Raw genomic sequence first — 23,535 nt, forward strand, 5'->3', positions numbered from 1 at the left:
AGGCCTGTGTTGAGTGTCACTTATTACATTTCTGCTATGTAATCTGTTTTAGGATTATGTTTGTGGAGAATGTTTTCTTCAGTGTTTTTCTACCTGTTTTCTGTCCACGTATCTGGAGGTTGTGAGTTCAGGGCAGTCCAGCTGGCGTAACAGAGCCTGTGTGATGGTCTGGAGTTGTAGTACCAGTTTCTCTGGGCTTGCCAGGCTGCCTGAGGCTCCCACATGGATCAGCGTAGCCTTTCCCTGCCCATGGTACAGCGAAGGGTAGTGTACAAATCACACAGGTACCTGCAGGTTGTTAATTTGGTTTAGTATACTGTTTGCTCCAGTGTGATGCATTTGGCTCCTGGAGCTATGCCCAAATGGATAACAACCTGCCCATCAAAAAAGAAAAGAAAATGACAATCACTTTTTTGTATCAAAAGTAACAAGAAACCTTTAGTTCTAAGACATGTCATCTCAAAATATAAACAAAGCATCTAGTAATCTCTCCTCTGTTACGAAGTCTGGACTGTGTTACCTTTGGAGTCATCGTCCTGCCATTATATCATCAAGGACTTTGCATAACTGACAGGAATCTCCTTAATAATCCATGACCTGCCATCTTCAAACACTGCTTGAATAACAAAGTGTGACCATAATAGGTTTATCTGACTGATGAGACGTTATGATTTTTACGTATATGGGTTAATACCATGTTCATCAGTTTAAAATATTATTTGTATTCTTAAAGGAACAGTTCACCTTAAATTATCATTTTGTTAAAACGTAATCTACAAAAAAAGGACAAATGCACAATTAAAGGAGTTAAAAGTGGTGAATTTTGTTTTCTTCACTTAAGAAGTTAGAAAATACGTGATTCGAATGGGTTGATTACTTCTTTAATTTAGCCATATTCCCCAAACACACTTCACTTCATAATTCAGTAAGTGGAATTTATTTTAAAGGGGTCTAGACATTGACCAACACCTAATGAAAAATGCATGGCTTCGTTTTGCTATACATGCTGTAGCTGTCTCCCAACTTGGATTCACAACATATTGTCGAAAAGGACCAAAGCCTAGTAAGAATAAATAAATAAATACATAAACGTCGTGTGACATAAAGAAAAATAGTTTACGATTCAGGCAACACTTTCGTTATATTTACACAGCGAATCCACCTATATGTTTTAACTACAATTCCGCGACTGTCCAACCTCAACGGTTTACCACTTCGCAATTCATACAACTGTAATATATCTTAAATGTCTTGTGTATGGCTGTTACAAAAAATGACACTTTGCGCAACTGAGGATGTACAAACGGGAGTGCATTGTCCATTTTTCTCCACATGGGAGAGCCATCTCATATCCCACCATAGAGCTAAAGACGCACTCCTTCAAACATCTCACCGGACGGGACGGAGATTGTATAACCTACTACGGCTAAGGAGTGAGTTATGAATATTAATTACAGCGTGCTGACGCAAGCTTTTCAAGGCGTTCAGTCACATAACCTACTTAATATTCAACTGTCTCGCGCATATTTGTTTCAGCAAATCACTGGGCGGGTTTCGCGTTGCGTAATTAATATTCATAAGCTAAACCGTCACCGTAGTAGGACCGCAGTGACAGTCTATGAGTAGGACTCGCTAACTGGACGTGGGATCAGCTGAAATCCTCCGCACTTGCTCGACTCTGCCTCCGCCCTGCGCTTCGACAACAGATGACAACAAAAGACCTGAAAGCTTAACACATTTAAGCGTCAACGCAACGCAACGCAATTAGATTTACACTAGTACAAAGAAAAATGTTTCGAATGCGAGAACCGTTTGAAAGCGACAAGCTCCAACTGCAGGAGCTCAACCAAAGACTCAGCCAATACCTAATGCGCACAAAACAGTTGGAAGAAGAAAATACCAGCTTGATAAGTGAAATAAATTCAGTCAGAAAAAACAGGTCTGGAGAATGGGAAAACAAACACATGTCCGAGCTACGGGAAATGAGGAGACTGGTGGAGCGGTTATCTTTCGAGAAATGCAGAGCAGAGATGGAGCGCCAGAAGCTGCGCGATGAACTTCAGATGATTCAAGCGATGCGTTCAGAGGAGGCTTCGGCGAGCAAAGGCATCGACACGGAGCTGAAAGCCTGCAACAGGCAGCTCCATGATGCTCTTGAGACCAACAGTGCGTTAGAATATCGCCTCATTGAGCTCGAAAACGAATATAAGTTTTTGGAAGATGGCCACAGAAAGGAAATCGCCCACCTGAGGGACCAGGTGCGCTCCCGAACAGTGCGCGTTGTGACTCAAACGTGTCACGCACCTCCAGCTGTATCGATGGAAGAGGTGCAGGAGTATGCGGCCAACTTCACTGAAAGCTGGCAGGGTACTTTGGACATGTACCGCTTGAGGGTCGAGGAAATCGAAGAGTCTATCAAAGCAGACCAAGCGAGGCTGGAGGACATTCAGAGGGAAAAGAAGGACTTTGCTGCACAGTTCAAGAGGCTGCGTGACGAAATTGAGAAACAAACACAAGTACAGTTGAACCTTGAGGAGCAGCTCATAAACATGCAAGACAATTTCGGAGATGAAATCTGCCGTTATCAGGTGGGTGTCAAAGCCAATCACAAAGTCCTCTAATAATAATAATAATATATATATATTTAAAAAACACCTTTACTGTCTGGTATCCTTGGAGAAAACGGGTATTACGTAAAGCACGACAATGCTCCCTCTGAGCGCATGCGGCAGCAGCAGCATGGCACATTATACTAATTTACACATTGGTGTCCCATATTATTATTTTTTTACATTAGAAGCACAAATCCTTTGTTTTTGTTGATAACTATTACTTAGATGTTTGATGAAATTAACCTAGCGTAAAAAGTATGTCACACATAAATGTCTGTATCCCCCTCCCCTAAAATGGAAAAATGGCCCACCTTAGAGGTAAAAAATTATCTTTATATATATATATATATATATATATATATATATATATATATATAAAGATAATTTTTTACCTCTAGGGTGGGCCATTTTTCCATATATATATATATATATATATATGTGTATATACACACACACACACACATACGTATATATATAGAGAGAGAGAGAGATTTAATATATTTTTCGAAAACATTTTTATAAATATGCTGAAAATATAATACTATAATATAAAGTGTTGTTTAGATAGGTCTGAATTGAGAAAACACTCTTGGCCAAGGGGACTTTGAGAATATATCACAACACCACAAAATTCTTCCAAGAGTAAAATAAAAGATTACAAAACAGACATATAGTGGAAACCAAGCAGTCATCAACTTCATGTAAATGAACATTATCCCAACAGCTGTTTTTGAATGGGCCCCTCAGGAGCTGAAGTGAGGAGCACTTCCGCACTGCCAGTATCCATGTTTATCATCTCTAGCTCAATATGCTTTGGAAATATTGAGCATTAATGGTTTACCCCATGATTGCCTCTTTCCAGAGAGAATGTCAAATGAGCAGTTACTGAAGGAAAGTGCAAGCATCAGTAAAGTGTTGTGTCACTGTGGACTAAATTGAATGGGCTGCATGGAGGATGTCAGTCAGTCTCAAAATATTACTGCAACTAGCCTATTTGGTGCCAAATATTCAGACTCCAAAAACAGATATGCACCAAACAAGCAGACTAATGTCGCTGCCCTATAATGAACATTTGCTGACAGAATTATTCAAGTCAAAAGATTTAAGTGCTATGTAATACTAATGCAGGGCAAATGTAGCTAATATTTAAATTAGGTGAAATTAATGCCACAACTTGAGATCACCAAGAATATGTGATGGAGAAAGTGAAGCCACTGGAGTAAAAGGAGAATTTAAAGGCTTTTATGAACCATTGAATTTAGCTTATTGTATATTTGATTTGTGAATTATGTTGACTTACTGTAAAGACCCTTGTGTTATGACTTGGAGCAATTTGAAGCAGATAACCCTTTGATCATTAAAAACACCTGTCACTTTATATAAATAATGTTTTATCAGGGGGGTGATGTTGGAAGAGCTCTCAAACAGGTGCATTACACAAACAGTAGCACCCAAATATATAGTGTGGATCAATATGATGCAAGTGGACACCCTTCTGAAAGAGAGAGATGGGATAAAAATAGGTTTCATAGTTTAAATGGTACTACTAAGTGCATTAGTGAAAAGGCATTGTTTGTAACTGAGATTGAAAGGTAAAACCTTTCCAAACCTAACCCAGTTAAATTTATAATTACCACAGACTTTCAAATCACTAATAAGATTCCTTCAGAAGAAGAAAAAACGCTAGCCTTTTATCTTTAAGTATATTGAACTTTGTGTGTGTGTGTGTGTGTGTGTGTGTGTGTTTGTGTGTGTGTGTGTGTGTGTGTGTAAAAGAGCAAACAGTCTAACTACCTTCTTGTCCTACAGGCTATCATTGATGAACTGGAGTATGAGCGCAGAATGCTGTCTAACACCATCTCAGAGAAGCTGAAGGACCATCAGGATCTTTTACAGGTCAAGATGGGCCTTGCTCTGGAAGTAGCTGCATACAGGTAGAGCTCCTACAAAATTCAATTAAATGCTGCTTCTCCATAAACGACCATGTAGTACCCTCAACACAAGGCTTGAGTACAGTCCATATCAGGACAAATCAGCATTTCTTTTTCTGATAATTCTTACATTCTTTCATTGTCATGTGTCGTTCACAATGAATTTTTTTTTTTTTTTACATTCCAATACTCTGATTTTCTTATGTATTTCTATCTAAACATGCACTAGATGGACAAATTTGACCAGTGTGTTGGGATCTTATGCAGCACCTCATGCATGATATGGTGCTTAAGTTAAAAGATATTCCATTCCACTTTCCATGTCACAAATCTGTAAATGAAAAATTAAAGCATTCTGTGTGGATGGCCCCTTATTCTGCTATTCTTAACATGTGGGGTATCTAAAACTTTCTCCATGTAGTAATGTGAATATACACATTTCAGTGTAGTCTGTTTAGAGATTTGAGTAGTCAAGTTTGACACCATCCCCAACATTAGCCTCATAGAAGTATTTTTAGTCTCTGCAGCAACAGAGCAACTAATACCTGCCCATTTTGCAAGTTTGTGTACAGCCCCACCCCTCTTTCCCTTTTAGACTGGTTAACTCCTCTGTTTTTATGACCTAATCACTGTACATTTAACACTGAAGCAGATTTATGATTTTTATTCAACTGTAAAGCCACCTGATGCATTAGCTAATGCACATGGAAGATTAGCATGTGGAGTTATTAAATGAAGCCACACAACAATAGATTAAATGTAGCAGATCCACCACTGCTGGTTGTATTTGTAAAATATAATTTGTCAACCATCATTTATTCTTAAACAGTCAAATTTTGGTTGGCCCCTTGAAGATGGTCTTTTATATATTAGCAGTAGTTTGGATACTACTGAAACATGATGTAGAAGTGTCTTTCCATTGTCTGTTTAAAACTGCACATTGTGTTCCATAATGAAAACAGACAGGGTCCATTGTGGCAGTTATTTTTAGTTTAGTCTTTCAGAGGAATCCCAGGGGACTTTCATAGGGATACTGTCTGTATTTCAACAAAGTCTGCTTCGCTTTGGTTCGCCAATGTATTTTTCATGTTTAAGCATTGTCAAGGTTGGTTTAAAGTGCTCAAGGACCCATTTACCCAATTAAACACAATGGTGGATAAGAGTTTGAGAGATAAGAGTGTTGGTGATCTTAACTAGTGATCTTAACTGTGTTTCTGTTTAGGACAAGTTCATGGGCTTGGTAGGTTTTTTTGGTTGCCCTTAATGTTGTTTGAGCTTTTACGTGGTCATGGCAGAGTATGGAGGTTGTCCGCATTCTCAAAAGAGGTGAAAAAGAAGTGCTGAGGTTTTGTTCATGATACTGTATGTTCTGCTTACTGTAATTAGACTGACCTTAAATGTGCCCGTTTAACCTTTGGAATTGTTATGCTCATCAGGGCACTCTTGGAAGAAGAAGGCAGACATGCTCAAACATGGTCTAATCAGCATTCAAGAGAAAGATTAATAGGTATTTATCATCCAGCATGAAATAATGTTTTTAACAACTGTGAATTACTTTTATTTTAATTATTCAAACATTAGATAATTATTGATTTAGCATACTTAGAGAGATATTAGAAAGTAAAATGTTTATCATCCAAATTTTTATCTATCTACTGTACTGTGTGTTGTTTATATCTGTAGATATAAAAATGCTGACCCATCCTTACACTCCAAGAGTGTCCGTCAATTCAGTAAGTCGATCAGAAACAAGACAAAAAGCCTTCTCGGGATATGATGTTAAATATATGGAACCTATTTCCAGCCTCAGAACCTCATTTACATCAAGTCAGTTTCACTCTCGCGAACCCTCCGGGATCAGTGTATCAAATCGTGCAAACCAAAGTCCTGCTTCAAGAAGGGACATGATTTCCTTCACCAAAGCAGCACAGGTAGCTGCTTCAAGTACCCCAAAACCAGGAGTCTCTGCTGTTGAGATAAAAAGAGAGACAGATCAGAGAATTGTGAGAAAAGAGGTATCACAGCAGTCTTCAAAGGGCTCACTTGATCACCCCCCCTCTAAAATCGAAAGTACAACAAGCTCTACAGCATCAAAAATAGAGAAACCAAAGCCAGTGAAAGTGATATCACCTCCTGCGAACTTGAGTAGGACCATCGCTGAAGAAAGCAGCCAGAAAGATGATGAACTAAAATCAATGGATGTCAAACAAGATGAAGAAAAATCCAGCAGCAATGAAAGAAAGGTAGCAATGAAAGAAGAAAGAAGGGGTGTGAAAGAATCAATAGCTGAAGATGAGAGAGAGTCTGAAAATGTAGGGCATAAAGTGTTTGTAGGTGAGGAAAAAGTATTAGATGCAGTTTCTATGGAGGAAATCATTCAGCAGGTCATGAAACCAGCTGGTTTAGATTCTAAGGTCAGCTCATCCCCGGACTCAAAAGTCACATATCATGTGGAGAAAACAGAGCAAGAGGATGGAACCACCAAGACTCAGATTGTCTTACAATCTAAAGTCGAGGAGGAGCTGGACCTGTCTGAAGATTCTGCCTTGGAGGAACTTCTCAGCAAGGGAGTCAAGAAAGTGACCCTGGAGAACATTAAAGGAACCCCAACTGGAGCCATGATCGAGAACTTGCTGAGAGTTGGCCTGCAAGGTGAGAGTTTGGAAAATAGGTTGGTGAATGTGGAGATAATCCAAGAACCTGTGGAGTCTGACGAGGAGGGTGAAACTGAAATAGAGGAGACTTTGGAGATTAAGTCTGAACAACCAAATATTGATCCCTCATCAATGTTCTTCCAAATCGAGGAGCTAGAGAGTGACCCCAAGACCATGAAACCCTGTGAGAGTGGTTCTGCTGAAGCTTCACAATATGGAAACAGTGGCTCTGTGCAGGTTCAGGAAGTTACCAGAGATGAAAGCTTACCCTACTTCTCACATGGCCAAGACTCACAAGAGTATTTCGTCTTCACTCCTGAAGACAATATGTCAGAGTCTGAGGAGGGTAGAAGGTTTATGTCTTATAGCCATTACGGAGTTGTGGACGATCTGTCTGATGAACGATATTACCTTGAAGACGACTTCAAACAGCCCACTGCTGAAGGTCACAGTTACAGAGATTCACCTGAATACGAACACTCTCTTTTGAGAGACAATATCCAAGACTGCATAATTAAAGAGGAGGTACATGTCTCTCCTACCCTGCAACAGTCCATAGTGGGGATCCTGAGGGAGGACTCACTAGACCCTGAACAGCAGCTTAGAGGAGCATTAGAGCAAATCCAAGACAATGTATCTGGAGCCCTCAAGGAAGAGCTTGGATTTTTTACGAAAGGTAGAGAAACTCCAGAAAATGTCTCTGTGGACGTTAAAAAGGTAGAACAAATTGCAGACAATGGAACCATGACCATTGTGGCAGAGCTTAACGTGTCCCAGACACTGGAGGAATCTGGATTGCTGGAAGGAGGAGGAGATGCTCTATCTGAGGAGCAGATAATGGCAGCACTAAGCTCATCCCACCCAAAGCTCCAGCAGGCTATTGGTGGAGGAGCTGCAGTAGGATACACCATGAAAATTTCTCAAGAGGAGATTCAAATGGAGGGAATGCCTTGGATAACCGGCGACAAAGAGATCCAAGAATGGAGCTCAACTGATGAAGTTGGCAAGACAGAAAAACACATCAAGCTGGGCCCTAGTGAGAAATCCTTCACTTTTCAGATGGATGTAAACAACGGATCTTCTGAATCAGCAAGTGGAGGAACCATCGATGTACAAAGAGGTGGCGGTGCTACTGAGTTCCCACAGACACAGATGATTGACCCCCACTTGAAGGTCTGTCATGAGAAAAGAATCGCAACTGTTTATCTTGAAAGCCCCAAAGAGTGATATTATAATGAAATAACAGTGAAATTACACATTATATCCCAAAATAGCATGTCAATCACATCAGGTGTTGTAAAACATAATCCAAAATTCATGGTCCATCATGACTATACACTACTGTTCAAAAGTTTGGAGTCAGTAAAAAAAATAAATAAATAAATTATCTATTAAATTTATCCAAAGTGACAGTAAATACATTTATAATGATACTGAAGGATCATGTGACACTGGAAGACCAGAGTATTCGCTGCTGAAAATGAAGCTTTGTCATCAGGAATAAATTACATTTTAAAATATACTCAAACAGTAATTCTAAATTGAAATAATATTTCATTATATTACTATTGTAATTTTGACCAAATAAATACAGCTATGGTGAGCATAAATTATTTCTTTCAAAAACACTGCAAAATCTTCCAGATTCCACACTTTTTGTGGAACAAGATTAACTGTCTGGACATTTTGTTTTACTTCATTTTCATATCGTGCAACTTTAAGCGAAAAAGTGAAAATACAAAGTTTTCTTTTAAACTTTCAAGTAGCAGTTCTCTTAAAAATATACATAGTTGAATTTGTTATAGTACCATACTGTGCTTCTACTTTCCACGGCATTTCAAAAACAAGCTCGGAATGAACAGAAAGAGATATTTACAGAAGTACAGGTATGCAGAAATTGTAGAGTGATCACTTTAACTGGCCATTTATTTGTCTGTTATTCAAAACTGAATTCATAGTATCACAGATATTTTCAGTAACAAATTAGAATTTTTTCACGCCCATGAAATGAGTTTATATAGTGGTCTACATTTGGTCACAGTCAGTGTCGAGTTCTAATGAAGGTGAAAAGCACTAGACTGTTGACTTTCCTTCCTGTCACCCAGAGATCTCTTAATCCTTAAATTACATTAGACCAGCAAGGACTAATCTAGCAATCCTGCTCTTCCAGGACAACACATTTTTCATTGCTCTAGTACTGTACAGAAACAGTAAGGGGGGAGGAGTTGGATCGTAGAAATCTCACATTAAAAATAAGTGCTAGACAGCTTACACAGAAGCATTTAAAATTTCCCTCTATTTTTCTATTTATCTTTAACGGATATTCAAGTTAACATCAGATGCTGCAATGGTGACTTTCCTGTGCCTATTAACAGTGATGGGGATAAAAAAAACAAAGAGTATAATCTAGAATGAGGAAGCAAATAACAATTTCAACTTCATTTAGCATTTCATTTTTAAATAGATTTTTATGTTTGTATTATCTTAAACTATTAACAAAATAGTTTTTTTTTTTAAAAAGATAAAAAGATAAAAGATAATTGCATAGGGAGGGTTCTATGACTTAACCAACACTGTGTGAAACCTCTTTTTGTGCATCTACAGATTTACAATATGCTATGTAAAATTTACTGGCATAGCAAAGACTATGCATATTATTGGGATTGCATATTACAGATGTATTTTTGCTAACTGAAAATTCACAAAAGGGGTGTTGTGTGTGCTGTTGTACTCTTAAGAAAAAGACTAGTCTGCTCACTTAGGAGCACAATATTGGTTTATATGCAAACACAATAAACAAACACTTATAAAATGTATGTTCTGAGTTCTGCTCAATTCTCAGAAATAATATGACTGTAAAACTCTTTAGAGTTTAGAGAGGCCTGCAGCTTTGCAGTCAGGAAGTATTTGCAGAAATCCCAAGTCACAACCTCTGCACTTCAACCTTGACAACCACTCTGAGACTCAGCAACAGAGATTAAAGACACAGTGGAGCTTGTGTGTTGTTCTAGAAATATTGCCTTGTTTTTTTCCAATCCACAAATTTCCCTTGGTGAAATAGGATGAGGTCAAACATCCCTGAAAGTCCATGGCAAAATCATTAGATCCGTCTGCTGGTCACTGCTGTTATGAGTTAGACATGCTAGATGTCACCTCAGATACTGATGATACCACTGCACAGAATGGAGGCCTTGTTTCAAGACGAATGTCCTTGTGTCCTTCACCAATCTCTGGTGACCTATAAAAAACATCAAGCATTAAAAGCCTCATCTATTAAAAATATCCACTTTAACTAGCACGCTACATTCAGGTGAAATACCAGAATTTTAGAGTGCATAAATATATTGGGCTCCTGCTATATTGTGACTGAGTAGGAAACTCACTGAGACAGCATGTCCACAGTTCTTTGTGTGGCTTTGGTTTTCTTGTGCTGAGGACCATACAGCATATTCTGAATATCCAGACACTGTAAGAGACACAGATATGGGTGGTTGGCAAAACATTTGGGAAGCTGACATGACCTGTGGTGCTTAAAAACTATTTTAAATTATATTATTATAATTAAGTTTTTATTTTTCTCATACCAGCTGCATTTATGTGAACAAAAATACAGTAAAAACAGTAATTTTTTGTTTACTACAATTTAAAATAACTAAATAATTTATTTAAAATATTTAACAGGTTGTAAATATATATATAATAAAAATATGATCATGTATTTATTATAAATTATATACATTTGTGCTGTTTTTAAGGCTTATAGCACTATAAGGCTTCATATGAGGAATATTTGTACTTTTAAGTTGTTAATTTGTCAATCGCAGAACCATTTTTTAATAAAAAGAAATGGTGACCAGTTGCAGGACTTTATACCTTCATATAATTTTTATCTAAATGACACGTTGTTGACACATTATGCATAAACAACCCAAATGGTTGTGAATTATGGCCAAATACAGAAAATGCAATCAAACACTGGACTTTTAACAGACTTCCTGAGCAGTTCATCCATCCAAAAGGTTCATCCTTTTGAAAACTACGATTGTTCTCATCATTTTTACAAAAGATTGAAAAGCTTGGTGAACAATAAAGAGCTGGCTAAGGTATGATATAGTAAAAAAAAAAACAGCCTGTGAATGTGAAACTAAAATATATGTATATAAAATCCATTTATAACTCTTACATTTTAAAACTCAGCATGTAAGCTTTACTGCTCTGTGTGTGGGGCTCAAGGTAGTGGACAGCATGACTCTGATTTCACAGACATAGTAGAGAGGAGGAGTGCCTTTGGCACCCACATATAACAGCATACCTGGCCAAGCCGCTTCATTTCCTCAAATAAACCCCCTCTCATTCACTCAACAACATCTTCAAAACAGCAATGGTTTGGGAAAAAAAAACACTCGAAATGACGACATGACGGCAGTCTTTCCAAAAAACAACAACAAAGGAAAGTACTGTTCAAAGTTTCCTTTACGACTGAGAAGTTTCAGTCCATGTTTTCATCACTTTCCAAAGGCAAAAGTGATGTCATGGGGCCCCCTTCAATGGGAAAACAGTCACAGTGTTGCTCTAAAGTGTGTGTGTCTATTATAAAACCCTGGACTACACATGCGTCTAAAAGACCAAACAAAACTTTGTTTAATACAAGAAACAAACCTAATATACAAAACCCATATAAAACTTTTATTGGTTATTTAAATCCCTGTTTCTGTTTTAACCACAAAACCCTGGCATTAGGCCAAAGTCTAAACTGGGAGTGTGTTGCTCTGCTGCAGATGCAGCTGCTGTCATGATTACAGGAGAAAGAACATGATATGAGTTGCTCGAAACTGTCAGAGGTAATGTGGAAAGGTTAGTAGCCTGAGGACGTGCAGAGTCTGGGAACACTGATTCACAAGCCCCTTCGATACGACAACAAAGAAACATAGCAACAGTGCTCTTTACAGACCAGTGGGAACGGGTTTCCAAAGATAAACAGTCAGGGTTTCAGTGTGACCACATAAAAATGTCAAATCCATTTGCATATTTAGGACATACAAAAGACATTTGTAATGTATATAAAAGAGATAATGTTTTCAGAGCCTATGACTGCATCAGATGACACAAAAGAGAATAAATAACGTTGCCAATCAAAGTGTGGCATGATTCCTTGAGGATGACTTCGAGGGAGAAATTAGCTGTCCAGTACATAAAGAATAACACTGTCCAGTCCAAAAACAGTCCAGCTTTAAATAGAGAACAAGTTACCAAAACAAACAGACTGTCCAAAGTAACATGTCTACTCCATACGTAAATGTTATATAAGTTAAACTACTTTTTAAACTACTGCTACTTTTCTTCATGAAGGTCTAGTGGAAGTTCTCATGAAGGATAGCACCCCGGCAATGAAAACATCTAGCTGCATCCAGAAGGACCAAGAACACAATGTTTTCCCTTGGAATGTGTTTTTTTTTGTAAATGAAGATGCATCCCCTCTGAGGCAAAATATAATTCATGCTACACTCCAAGATTAGAACAAAACTCTGTGGACATCCAGTAAGGTCCTCAGAGACTTTGATCGAGATAGCTGTTCAGATCTTTTTGTGCAAACTGCAGAAGCAAACCGGTGATGTGCATTAAAGTTGAGATGTAATGGAAGTGGCAACAAATCTTGTTTTTCATATTGTGACGTACCAAATAAAGAAGGAAAAAGGAACTTGGTTCTATCCATCAATTGTTGATTGGTTGCAGATCTAAATTTGAGCTTACAGTAGGAAATGTACAAAATATCGTTGTAGAACATGATCTTTACTTAATATCCTAATGATTTTTGGCATAAAAGAAAAATCTATAATTTTCACCCATACAATGTTTTTTGGCTATTGCTAAAAATATACCCCAGTGACTTGAGACTGCTTTTGTAGTCCAGGGTCACACATATATATATTTATATCCATTAATGGCTAACAGCCACTCCTACAGCTAAGTGATCATGCATTATATTTGGTTCACCTTCTTGAGGGTCCTGTGGGAGTGTCTCATCTGACCCTGTGTCATCTCCACTCCACCAATCAGCTGCAGCGCTTCTGCCACCTCTGCACTCAGCTCACCAAACGTACTCTTCTTATAGGCTAGAGACTCTCTTTGGATCTCAGCACATCTCTTAAACACAAAAACAGAGTATAAGAAATAACCCCAACTTTAGAACCATAATCATCCTAGATATGACATGTATCCTCCAACAATGGTCAATCAAAAAGGTTTTTAAATGATCAGTGCTTTAACATTTACATTTGGTCACCACGTCTTGATCAATTTAAATCCTTAATATATACTACTGTTGAAAAGTTTGGGGTTGGTAAGATGAAATGTTTTTGCAAGACGTCTCTTATGCTCACTAATGATGTATTTATCTGATCAATACAGTAAAATCAGTAATATTTAGAAATATTATAAAAATATAAATTAACTTTTCTATTTGAATATATTGTAAAATTTCATATATTCCTGTGATGTCTTCAGTGTCTCATGATGCTTCAGAAATCATTCAGATATGCTGATTTGATGCAAAGGTAACTATGTTACTATAATATATGTGTATGTATGTGTGTCATATATATATATATATATATATATATATATATATATATATATATATATGTATATATATATATATATATATATATATATATATATATATATATATATATATATATATATATATATATATATATATATATATATATATATATATATATATAAAAAGATCCACATCTATTCCATAATATACACCATATCCAGAAGAGTTTGAAGCTGACCTCCTGTTGTCCTGTGAGTAGGAGGAAATGACTGAAGTCATCTTGAGCAGATAGGGTGAGTGTGTCCTGTGGGCCTAGTGCACTTCTATATACACTTATACTCTCCTCAAAAAAGCGTGCTGCTGAATCTACTGAAACAGGAAAAGAGATGAACATTGACATTGTCATATTTTTCATTTGATTAGATGAAGGTCATCTTCAAGACTTTACTGCTTGTTATGCAGGGCAGCTAACATATAGTCTGCTAAACACAATTCACTCCAATGGCTAACTTGTAATGCTGGATCATATCCAAGTCAACTAAATCACAGGATGCCCTCTGGTCCTTTTTTATAATACTAATATTGACTTCATAACACATCTCATCATTTCTGTGTGATGTTTGGGGCCTAATTAAATCCTATTGTGAATGCAGTCGGTCACCGTTGTGATGAGGCTCTGAAGTGGAAGAGTAGGCCAGAGCCAAGCTGTGTGCGATCTGGGCCCCCTCCAGACCCCCAGGACTCTGACTAAGAGCTATGGAATGAGCCTGCAGAAGAGGGAGTGAGAGATGCAGATAGTTAAATACAGATATATCACATATCACACCCACCCTCAAACGGGAAATATTATCAATAGTTCCTGGCTTTAAATAACTCTGCGGTCCAGTTTTAAAAACCATTAGAATGAGGATGTCAAAAAAACATAACCAATGGGACAAATATAGCTTGTGGAGGAATTCAGTCTGACATATGTGATGATTTTTAGAAAAAATAATAAAAACATTCCTGGTCATTTATTATACTATTATGACATGATCTGCATAGAGTTGTATAGCCATTTGTTTATTTAAATGTCTTTTTTGTATTGATGCCTTGTTTCAGATTGCTTGTTAAGAGTTATCAAGCCTAGAGCAGAGAGTGATTCTCTTCTTTGTCAATATTGTCATTTGATTAATATTTCCTAATTACCAATTTCATGCACTACTGTTCCAAAGTTCTGGGTCCTTATGACAGTTTAATGGTTTCGAAAGAATTATTTTATGCTGGAAGGCTGCATTTATTTGATTAAAAACATTAATATTGTGAAATATTATTACAATTTAAAATAACTGTTTATTATTTTAATATATTTTAAGTAAATTCTTTAATAGCAAATATACATTTTCAGCAGCCATTCTCCAGTCTTCACTGTTAAATCCTACTGAACTTGAATTTACAAGCTAAACAGAAGACTAAAAGTAGAAACTCTCCAAAGAAAGCAACAGTTAAAAATGGCTGGATTAAAGGCTGGGAAAGCATCTCAATGGATGAAACCCAAGAGTCTGGTGATGTCTATGGGTGGCAGAGTGACTGCTGTGATTGCATGCAAGGGATTCACAACTAAATATGAGCTTTTAAACATTAACAGTTGCTTTAAATTCAACTGTCCCAATACTTATACTCACATCAGATTAAGGATTGAAACTCTAAAAGTGCTGTCCTTTTTATTTGATAAAACATGAATGTGTAGAAATGGCTAATAATAAAATGTGATATTCTGTAGTTTTGTCTTATATTCATCTTTTAATCATATTTGCAGATGTCTTGACTCTACAGCAGACAAAGCAATTTTGTCATTACTGTTCCAATACTTATGGACGGCACTGTATATATATATATATATATATATATATATATATATATATATATATATATACATACATATACACACACACATACACACACACACACACACACTCGTTGGCCACTTTTCTAGTACCGGATTGGACCCCCTTTTGTCTTCATAACTGCCTTAATTCTTCGTGACATAGATTCAACAAGGTGTTGGAAACATTCCTCAGATAATTTGGTCATGACATGATAGCATCACGCAGTTGCTGAAGATTTGTTGGTTGCACATCCATGATGTGAATCTCCCGTTCCACCACATCCCAAAGCTGCTCTATTGGACTGAGATCTGGTGACTGTGGAGGCCATTGGAGTAAAGTGAACTCATTGTCATGTTCAAGAAACTGAGATGATTTGAGTTTTGTGAGATGGTGTATTATCCTGCTGGAAGTAGCCATCAGAAGATGGGTACACCATAGTCATAAAGGGATGGACATGGTCAGCAACAATATTCAGGTAGGCTGTGGCGTTTAAACAATGCTCAATTGATACTAAGGGGCTGAAAGTGTGCCAGGAAAATATCCCCCACACCATGACACCACCACCAGCAGCCTGCACCGTTGAGACAAAGCAGGATAGATCCATCCTTTCATGCTCTTTACGCCAAATTCTGACCCTACAATCTAAATGTCACAGCAGTGTGTTACCAAGCAATCGAACAGGTGTACCTAATAAAGTGGCCGGTGAGTGTGTATATATATATATAGCAACTTAGCCACATAGCAGAACAGAGCAGGGTCATGGATATGGTGCATAAAAGTCTTAGTGCCATATTCATCCACAAATGCTCTACTGGATGAATGGGCAAAAATCCAAAGCTCCCTGATGGACATTAGTCTTGATTGATATTAGTAAATTACATATGCTTCCTTTTTTACCCCAATATTGGTGATTAAAGCAGTATTAAGGTGATTATAAAAATGGGTTTGACACCTCTGCATTAGGTTGCTCATCTAATTCATCTGCTTAAATATGAGTTCAGTACAGTGTAATTCTCTGAAGGACAGGAATAATCCCTGTGGTGTTTACCAGTAGGAGATGCTCAATGGCTCTATCCAGATGTCCCTGTGCCTGTTCAATGGCCGCCATGTTTCTGTAAACACAGCATATCTGACTGAGCTGAGCTCCTTTCTGAAACAGCTCCAAGGCTCTTTCACATTGACTGAGGGCCTTCTCAGGCTTTCCCTGCCGCTGGTACACCCTATAGAAAACAAAACAGACACAAAGATGTCATTTATCATGAAATCAATCCACAATGTCACATACAGCACACTGTTGACCTCGCTTATGCATGCCATCAATAAGAATGACTCGTTTGTAATGCCAGGCATGAGCAAAAATGCCAGAACAATGAAAGGAAGAAGGTCAAGAAAACCCTGTTCATGCAAACTGGTTAAAACAGGAAGAACTGCTGTTTATTGCACAGAACGGCAGTACCAGCTCTGAACCTTCAATGAGCTTTCGCTTGTTTTATTAAGATGTAGAGTGCAGCAAATCCAAACATGCCCTGCAGCTCTGAACTCAATAGACAAGAGCTCATGTCTTTATTAGGTTGGATTCTCCTCTCTCAATATTGAGGCATCTAGTCTCACCCCTGAACAATGCACATTTTGCACTGTCTGCAATCTGTGAAGAAATGTACAGAAGATTCTATTCTATAAACAGTTTAATACAAAAAAAAACTACTTTGCATTTTAACATGTTTTAAAATGTTATTTATTCCTATGGTGACAAAGCTGAATTTTCAGCAACCATTACTCCAGTCCTCAGTGTCACATGACCGTTCAGAAATTATTGTAATATGCTGATTTGGGGCTTACCAAACATTTCTTATTATTATCACAGTTAGAAAAGTTGTGCTGTTTAAATGTTTGTGGAAACTGTGATACATTTTTCCCCCTGGATTCTTTGATGAATATGAAGTCATAAATTAGAATTATTTGAAATCTTTTGTCTTTACTGTCACTTTTGATCAATTTAAGGCATGCTTGAAATGCATAAAATTAAAAAACTTTGTTACTTCATATTGTTTTAAATCTTTAAAAACTTTCTGTTAATTACCATGGTTAAATAATAATAATAATACATTTATAATCAGTTTGGTATCAGAATTTTTGATCTCGCTGTCCATGAATATACCAAAATGCAACTCTCTGATGTGTGCAGGTGTGTAGCATTACTCTTTATGGAGACATGCATCAACACAGGGAGATCCCATGCTTCACCAATCCATCTTGCTTAAAGCCTTGAGTCCTTCAGATTCATCCACTCTAATGGATCCCTAACTAAATTTCCCCTCTCAGAGGGAGTGGCCTGCTCATGCAGCATCCTTGCCCCATAAATATAAAGCTACCTTAAATCACAAACAAAGGTTTAAGCTTGATTAGTGGATTTCCACAGTGCTAAAATAGCAAGTGGATTTTCAACATAGATGGTTGGCATTACATCATTTGTAAGAATTCATGCATATCTACATAAATTGATGATGATGATGATGGAGCTGTAAACGTCTTATCTTCAATCTGTGGTGTATATTTTAGGATTGGATCATACATTTTATTCAAATGAAAGCAAAAAGCTTTTAATCTGAATGTCCAATTATTTACTGCAATCAGGGGAAAATGCTCAAGGGCGACATTTGCAAAATGGCAAAGATTTTAAGCACGACTCCACCAAGGTTTTTTCATAGTAGTCTGTGTGTATGCTGGAGAAACCTGGTAATTTTTCAAGACTGCATCAAAAATTCCAGACTCTGAGTATCCTTTTAGGGGAAGCATGTATGTGCCAACTCTATTGCCGCGCTGCCTGGGTACACAAACCTAAACACATCCTGTATTATGCCACGCAGTGCTAACGTAATACCAGCCATCCTTTCAGGCATCCTCTGTGGGAGGAGAGATATAATCTGTGTGGAGAAATCTGATTTAATGTCCGTTATGCAGGGGCGTAATGCAATGAGGGAGTTTTATATAAACTGCCAAGTAGTCCCCCAAGCCTTCAGCTTAGTAATTGTTACCAGACCAATACTGATGTAGACTGTGTATGAAAGATTTCAAGCTTGATAGAGAGCAGTGCCAGGCAATATTAGGGATAAATAGAGATACAGAGCAACGGAATAGACATCGTCGCCTTTAAAAAAAAAGAAAACAAACACTTTGATTACTTCATACTGGCACAAAAGCACTTCAAGTTTAGTCAACAGCAGAGTTAGCTCAACTAATTTATAACATTACCAAAGTAACCAAAGAGCAGGGATTTAAAGGGATAGCTCACTCAAAACTTAATTCTGACATTGTAACAATATGTTTCATACATACAATTAATGTTAATATTTTGGACCCCTTTCACTTTTGTTATTTGGGCAAAAACAGTTGTTTCAGTTGTTTCTGTCCAACTTGCAAAAAGAATTGCTAAATGGTAAACAATCTTCAACTGCCTTGAGAAGTATTTTTAAATTCAATAAACTGCTTCTTACTCACTGAGTCATCAAAAGTATTTTAAAAATATATTTTAAAAGTCGTCAGTTATTAGTTGGGTCAAAATTTTTATGTTAGGTTAAATTTTTTATTTTGTGTTCTGCAGAATAAAGTAATAGACGGTGAACTATCCTATCCTATCTTTTTCATCAAGACCCAGATTTTCTATCAGCCATCAAAGTGAATGTTAAGTGGATGGATGATTTAACACAGGAAAAATAAAACCCTTGACCTTTTAAGCTTTGTTTGCTCACAGGCTTAGAGTGTGAAAAGACAAAATAAAGCAATAAGCCCCAATAAGCCTTGGTTTACAGTGAATTTATAGCAGCTAAGTGGCATTATAAAACCCTCTTAGCTGTTATAAATTCACTGTAAACCACGGCTTCACGGGGCATATTGCTTTTATAAAACAGTTATTCCATATACGTATTAAGGTTTCACAGAAAAAAAACTGAGCAAATAAAGTGTGATTTAAATAAAAACAGTATTCTTCCACCAAACAATGTAGCTCCTCAGAAATGGCTGTTGTTCCAAAAAAAAGTGGTCGCAGAGCAACACACAGAAGTACACAAATGTGTATGTTTATAGTGTAATTTACAAAGGCTTCGAATGCGGCTCAACCAATCAGAATCAAGGACCAGAACTATCCATTTTATAAGGAAACGTACACTTCACCTCTGAATTCTGTCAAGGCCAAAAATCCCAACCAGTACATGTTCAACAAGGGCTGATGTAAATATGTGAGGAGAATCATGTCAGTATGAAAGTGATATGCTGACTCTGATGTCCATTCGCTCATGGCCTCCCTCCAGGTGAAAAAGCTGTACACTTGTGTCATTGTTTCTGAGTTTTGTGGCGGTATGTGTTGATGAGGCTCACTCATTTCAAATATGTCAACAGTAGTTTTACAGTCAAAGGTAGAAGAATTAGAAGTTTTCCTCACAACTCACATATGCATATTCTTCTGGGATTTACAAAACCAGCTGACAAATGGATGAAAACACAATCTGCTAAGGGTAGAAAATATTACCAATGCTCAAATTTCCCTACATAATATTAGAAAGACTATACAACATTATTTCTTTATATAATTAATCAGCTTTACTGTATAACAATTTATATTCTCTAGCACAGATGCCCTTACTTACATAACAAAGAGCAGCAATAGTAAAACCTGAGATGGCCCAGAGAGTTCTTCTGTCACTCTTCACTCACAACAGCTGGCAGACAAACCCCAGTCGTTCAATGTCACAGTCAAGCCTGGTGAGACCGGCCATAATAAACACTGGGATCAATACAAGCTATTGAACAAGTTAATCAAGTCCTCCTGTGGGAGGATTATTACCCCTGAGAAACAAAAATCTTTGATTAATGCCGTCACATCCAAACTCAAGCCAAAATGTCCCAAATTAAAATGAAAAATAAACCCTTTACTTTATCTGTGTGTAACAAAGTGATGAAAAAATGTTTAGAGATGCTTTTCTGCTCTGCACTAAATGAACAAACTGGAAAGAGCAGTGTGGAAATTTTATATGCTGCAACCTTACATGCACTCTTAAGACATGATTATACAGGACAAAAAAAAACGTTTCTGTTTCTATTTGTAATGCTGATAGGATTTTTTTGTGGATGAGGATCACCACCTTGTGGTGAAAAATATTTTTTAAAGAGTACTGCTGATATTATCTTGCAGTCCTAATGAAATTCCAGAGGTTCATATAATTATTCTTTTGCTTGGGCCCTTCAAAAAATAACTGAATTATCTAACTGTGGCATAACAACAAATTCTGATGCATATATGAAAGTGTTTCCTTACTTACAAGTGAATCAGTGTCAGCTCGGAGTCATGCCAGGAAAAACATGGATTTAAACCTGAACCTGATATTTGAAACTGCAGAAGCCAAAAGAAATAAATAGACCACAGCGTGTGATTCACAGCAGTGCTTTGTTTGATTATCAGTGTGGACTTGGTTACCACATCATAGTTTAAGCCTGTAGACAAGTGCATGTGTTTATTATGCAATTAGAAGACTGGGAAAATAGATTGAGATGTTTCTAAGGGTAATTACAAAATGGATCTCTTTCCTTCTAGATCCAGACCTAAACATTTATTCTATGTTGTTTTTAAAAGGAAGACAAAGAGGGGCAGTGATTCATTTAATAGCCATCTAATGTAAGATTATATCTCTTGTTAGTCCATTACAGTCAACCATTACAACAATTACGATTAAAATGGTCCCATACCTTGCTAAATTTGTAAATATTTCATACTCAATTTCCACTCTGTCCTCCTTCTCCATGGCTTCTTGCACAACAAGGTCTCCCACAACTATCTCTGCCTTCTGAAAGCTTGACTCGGCCTCTGCTAAAGTTCACATGGTTAAGTGAAGTAACATATTACTGTCATTATTCCATCATCTGAAACAACAAGGTTTGTATGATAAATTATAAATTTTTACTACATCGCTAAGTTTAATAATGCCATACACAGAAAAATATATAGTGACTCTATAAAAGATTTAAACACTTAAGATGCACTTAAAAATGATTGCATTAGATGTTTATGGAAACAAGGATATTTTCCAAGTAGTAGAGCAGCATTTCCAAGAGTCTGATGTATGGTAAGAAGGCAGCTGAGGTGGCTCCTTCTCTCTTCCTGCTGACTGGAACGGAGTACTTCATGTGCTTGAGAAGCATGTTCTTGTGCCTGATGTGCCCAACCTGGAAAACAAGAGGTAAAAAGTTTGTTAGGAGGTAATTAACGTGTTACATTTTTATATGTTTACAGTATATGACTGCCTAATAAATCCATTTGCATGATGCACAGGCAATGAAGGGTTTATTTTTCAACAGTAACAAGTTCACTATTCTCATTATTGCTCACTGTACATTATTTCTATTTCTCGAAATGCATCAAATAATTTTACCTTTGTGTTGCAAGTAAGCTTTAGCCAGTCTTGATTGAGCTTGAGCCACTGCAAAATGCTCGTTTCCATAAACCAGTTTGCTCAGTGCCAGGCAACGCACAAGCTCTTGGATACAGGGGTCATACTGCAAAGGTCGGACAAGTAATAAAACTTTAAAATGGAGAAATGAAACAAAACATAATGAATAATGATTTGTAAGTGTCTAGAATTTTCTTTTCTTTTCTTTTCTTTTTTAAACAGACCTTTGGTTCTGTACTGGAGAATAATAACATGCCTGGGGAGATTTATGTAATTCATAATGGATGGATCTTACCGAAATGTCGGTGCACTAATAAGGTTACATAAATCAGTAGAAGAGAACAACATTAGAGACTGAGTCATGTATTTCTGGGTATGCTATAAGATTATTTCGTGTGTACCTCTTCACTATCAGCCAAAGACTGAGCCCGTCTCTCACAAAGCGATAGTTTCTCTGCAGGAGTCATCATACTGTAATTCTTCACATCTGCTTTCTGTGAGATTATTGCCGAATCTGTTTCCTGCAGGGATTCTCCTGAACTGGCACTGCTGCTCATGTTGAAGCTGGTGAATCTGTAAAAGTTCAGAGCTCGTTTGGGTCTAAAAACAGTGAATTGGCTACCTATACACCTAGATAGGTTTTGAGAAACATCCCACTCGTTGCATGGGAAGATGCACTGAACGTGAATGGTTATTGAGAGACTATCAGCTCCTGACATTCTGCTAACCTTTTGTGCTCTACTCGAGAAATAAAGTCAAGATTTGAAAAAACATGAAGGTGAGTAGGCCTAAATGATGACAGTGTTATTCTTTTTGGATGAACTACATCTTTAACAAAGACATGAGAATGGATACATACGGTTCATCGAGCGCAGTCACAGAACAGCTCTGCTGTGATGCGCGAAACGGTCCGCTGTGCGGTGCCAAACTCATTTTAATGGCGAAGGCAAATAAAACTCAACAGTCAATTCATAAGCTGACAGCTGATGGTAAAAATTAGTTCTCCTAACAAAAACTCTCTCGAGACTGTTATGGTCTTTTCAGGAACCGTGGAAGGCACAGCTGTGTGTGCAACCGAGTAACGAAGATCACGAAAACCCAAACAAACGCTGTGATTGGCTGATTTCCCACACATGGGTGAGTCATGTGACTCTCAAGATAAAATATTGCATTTTAACGTTAAATCGATCCATGCTGTTTATTTTCTCATTATTTCAGTACAACTAAATTAAACTTTGACATTAATACATTTGACCATATTATCCAATGTATGCGCATGTGTGTAATGCATTTATAGCATCTAGTCAATAACTTCTGGTCAATGTTTTTTTTTTTGTTTGTTTTGTTTAATAAAAATGCCGTGACCTGAGGGTCTGCCAACCTGTGAGGTACAGTGAATTCTGATCATAGTTACACTTTTTTTTCTATCATAAATAAATATAAAAGATACATATAGAAATAATTGTAT

At 37.2% G+C, this 23,535-nt stretch overlaps 2 protein-coding genes across 3 annotated transcripts; one reads left to right on the forward strand and one right to left on the reverse strand.

The window, feature by feature from the left end:
* Positions 1-1,648: 1,648 nt before the first annotated feature.
* Positions 1,649-8,848, forward strand: LOC132156135 (synemin-like). Its single transcript, XM_059565011.1, has 4 exons — positions 1,649-2,588; positions 4,422-4,546; positions 5,980-6,050; positions 6,227-8,848. The coding sequence occupies exons 1-4, from the start codon at positions 1,791-1,793 to the stop codon at positions 8,422-8,424; spliced, it is 3,192 nt and encodes a 1,063-aa protein (XP_059420994.1). The 5' UTR covers positions 1,649-1,790; the 3' UTR covers positions 8,425-8,848.
* A 1,276-nt stretch (positions 8,849-10,124) lies between these two features.
* ttc23 (tetratricopeptide repeat domain 23) lies at positions 10,125-23,187 on the reverse strand. 2 transcript variants are annotated; one of them, XM_059565012.1, is made up of 11 exons: positions 22,927-23,187; positions 22,469-22,640; positions 22,050-22,173; positions 21,702-21,843; positions 21,367-21,492; positions 16,676-16,847; positions 14,421-14,526; positions 13,998-14,128; positions 13,192-13,341; positions 10,581-10,663; positions 10,125-10,435 (listed from the first exon to the last, which is right to left on the reverse strand). In XM_059565012.1, the coding sequence occupies exons 1-11, from the start codon at positions 22,998-23,000 to the stop codon at positions 10,324-10,326; spliced, it is 1,392 nt and encodes a 463-aa protein (XP_059420995.1). In that variant the 5' UTR covers positions 23,001-23,187; the 3' UTR covers positions 10,125-10,323. The 2 variants fall into 2 exon arrangements, with proteins under 2 accessions (XP_059420995.1, XP_059420996.1); XM_059565013.1 differs by having other exon boundaries at positions 13,998-14,125; positions 22,927-23,186.
* Between the last annotated feature and the right edge of the window lie 348 nt (positions 23,188-23,535).

This window comes from Carassius carassius, chromosome 13, assembly GCF_963082965.1.
Source record: "Carassius carassius chromosome 13, fCarCar2.1, whole genome shotgun sequence".
In the NCBI taxonomy this organism is placed as follows: Eukaryota; Metazoa; Chordata; class Actinopteri; order Cypriniformes; family Cyprinidae; genus Carassius; species Carassius carassius.

Coding starts and splice junctions, on each gene's coding strand:
- ttc23 (XM_059565012.1), bottom strand. CDS start 23,000: ATGAGTTTGGCACCGCACAGCGGACCGTTTCGCGCATCACAGCAGAGC. Junction 22,641..22,926: donor GTGACTGCGCTCGATGAACC/GTATGTATCCAT, acceptor GAACTTTTACAG/ATTCACCAGCTTCAACATGA. Junction 21,493..21,701: donor GCTGCTCTACTACTTGGAAA/ATATCCTTGTTT, acceptor AACCATGTGAAC/TTTAGCAGAGGCCGAGTCAA.
- LOC132156135 (XM_059565011.1), top strand. CDS start 1,791: ATGTTTCGAATGCGAGAACCGTTTGAAAGCGACAAGCTCCAACTGCAG. Junction 2,589..4,421: donor ATGAAATCTGCCGTTATCAG/GTGGGTGTCAAA, acceptor CTTGTCCTACAG/GCTATCATTGATGAACTGGA. Junction 4,547..5,979: donor CTGGAAGTAGCTGCATACAG/GTAGAGCTCCTA, acceptor TATGCTCATCAG/GGCACTCTTGGAAGAAGAAG.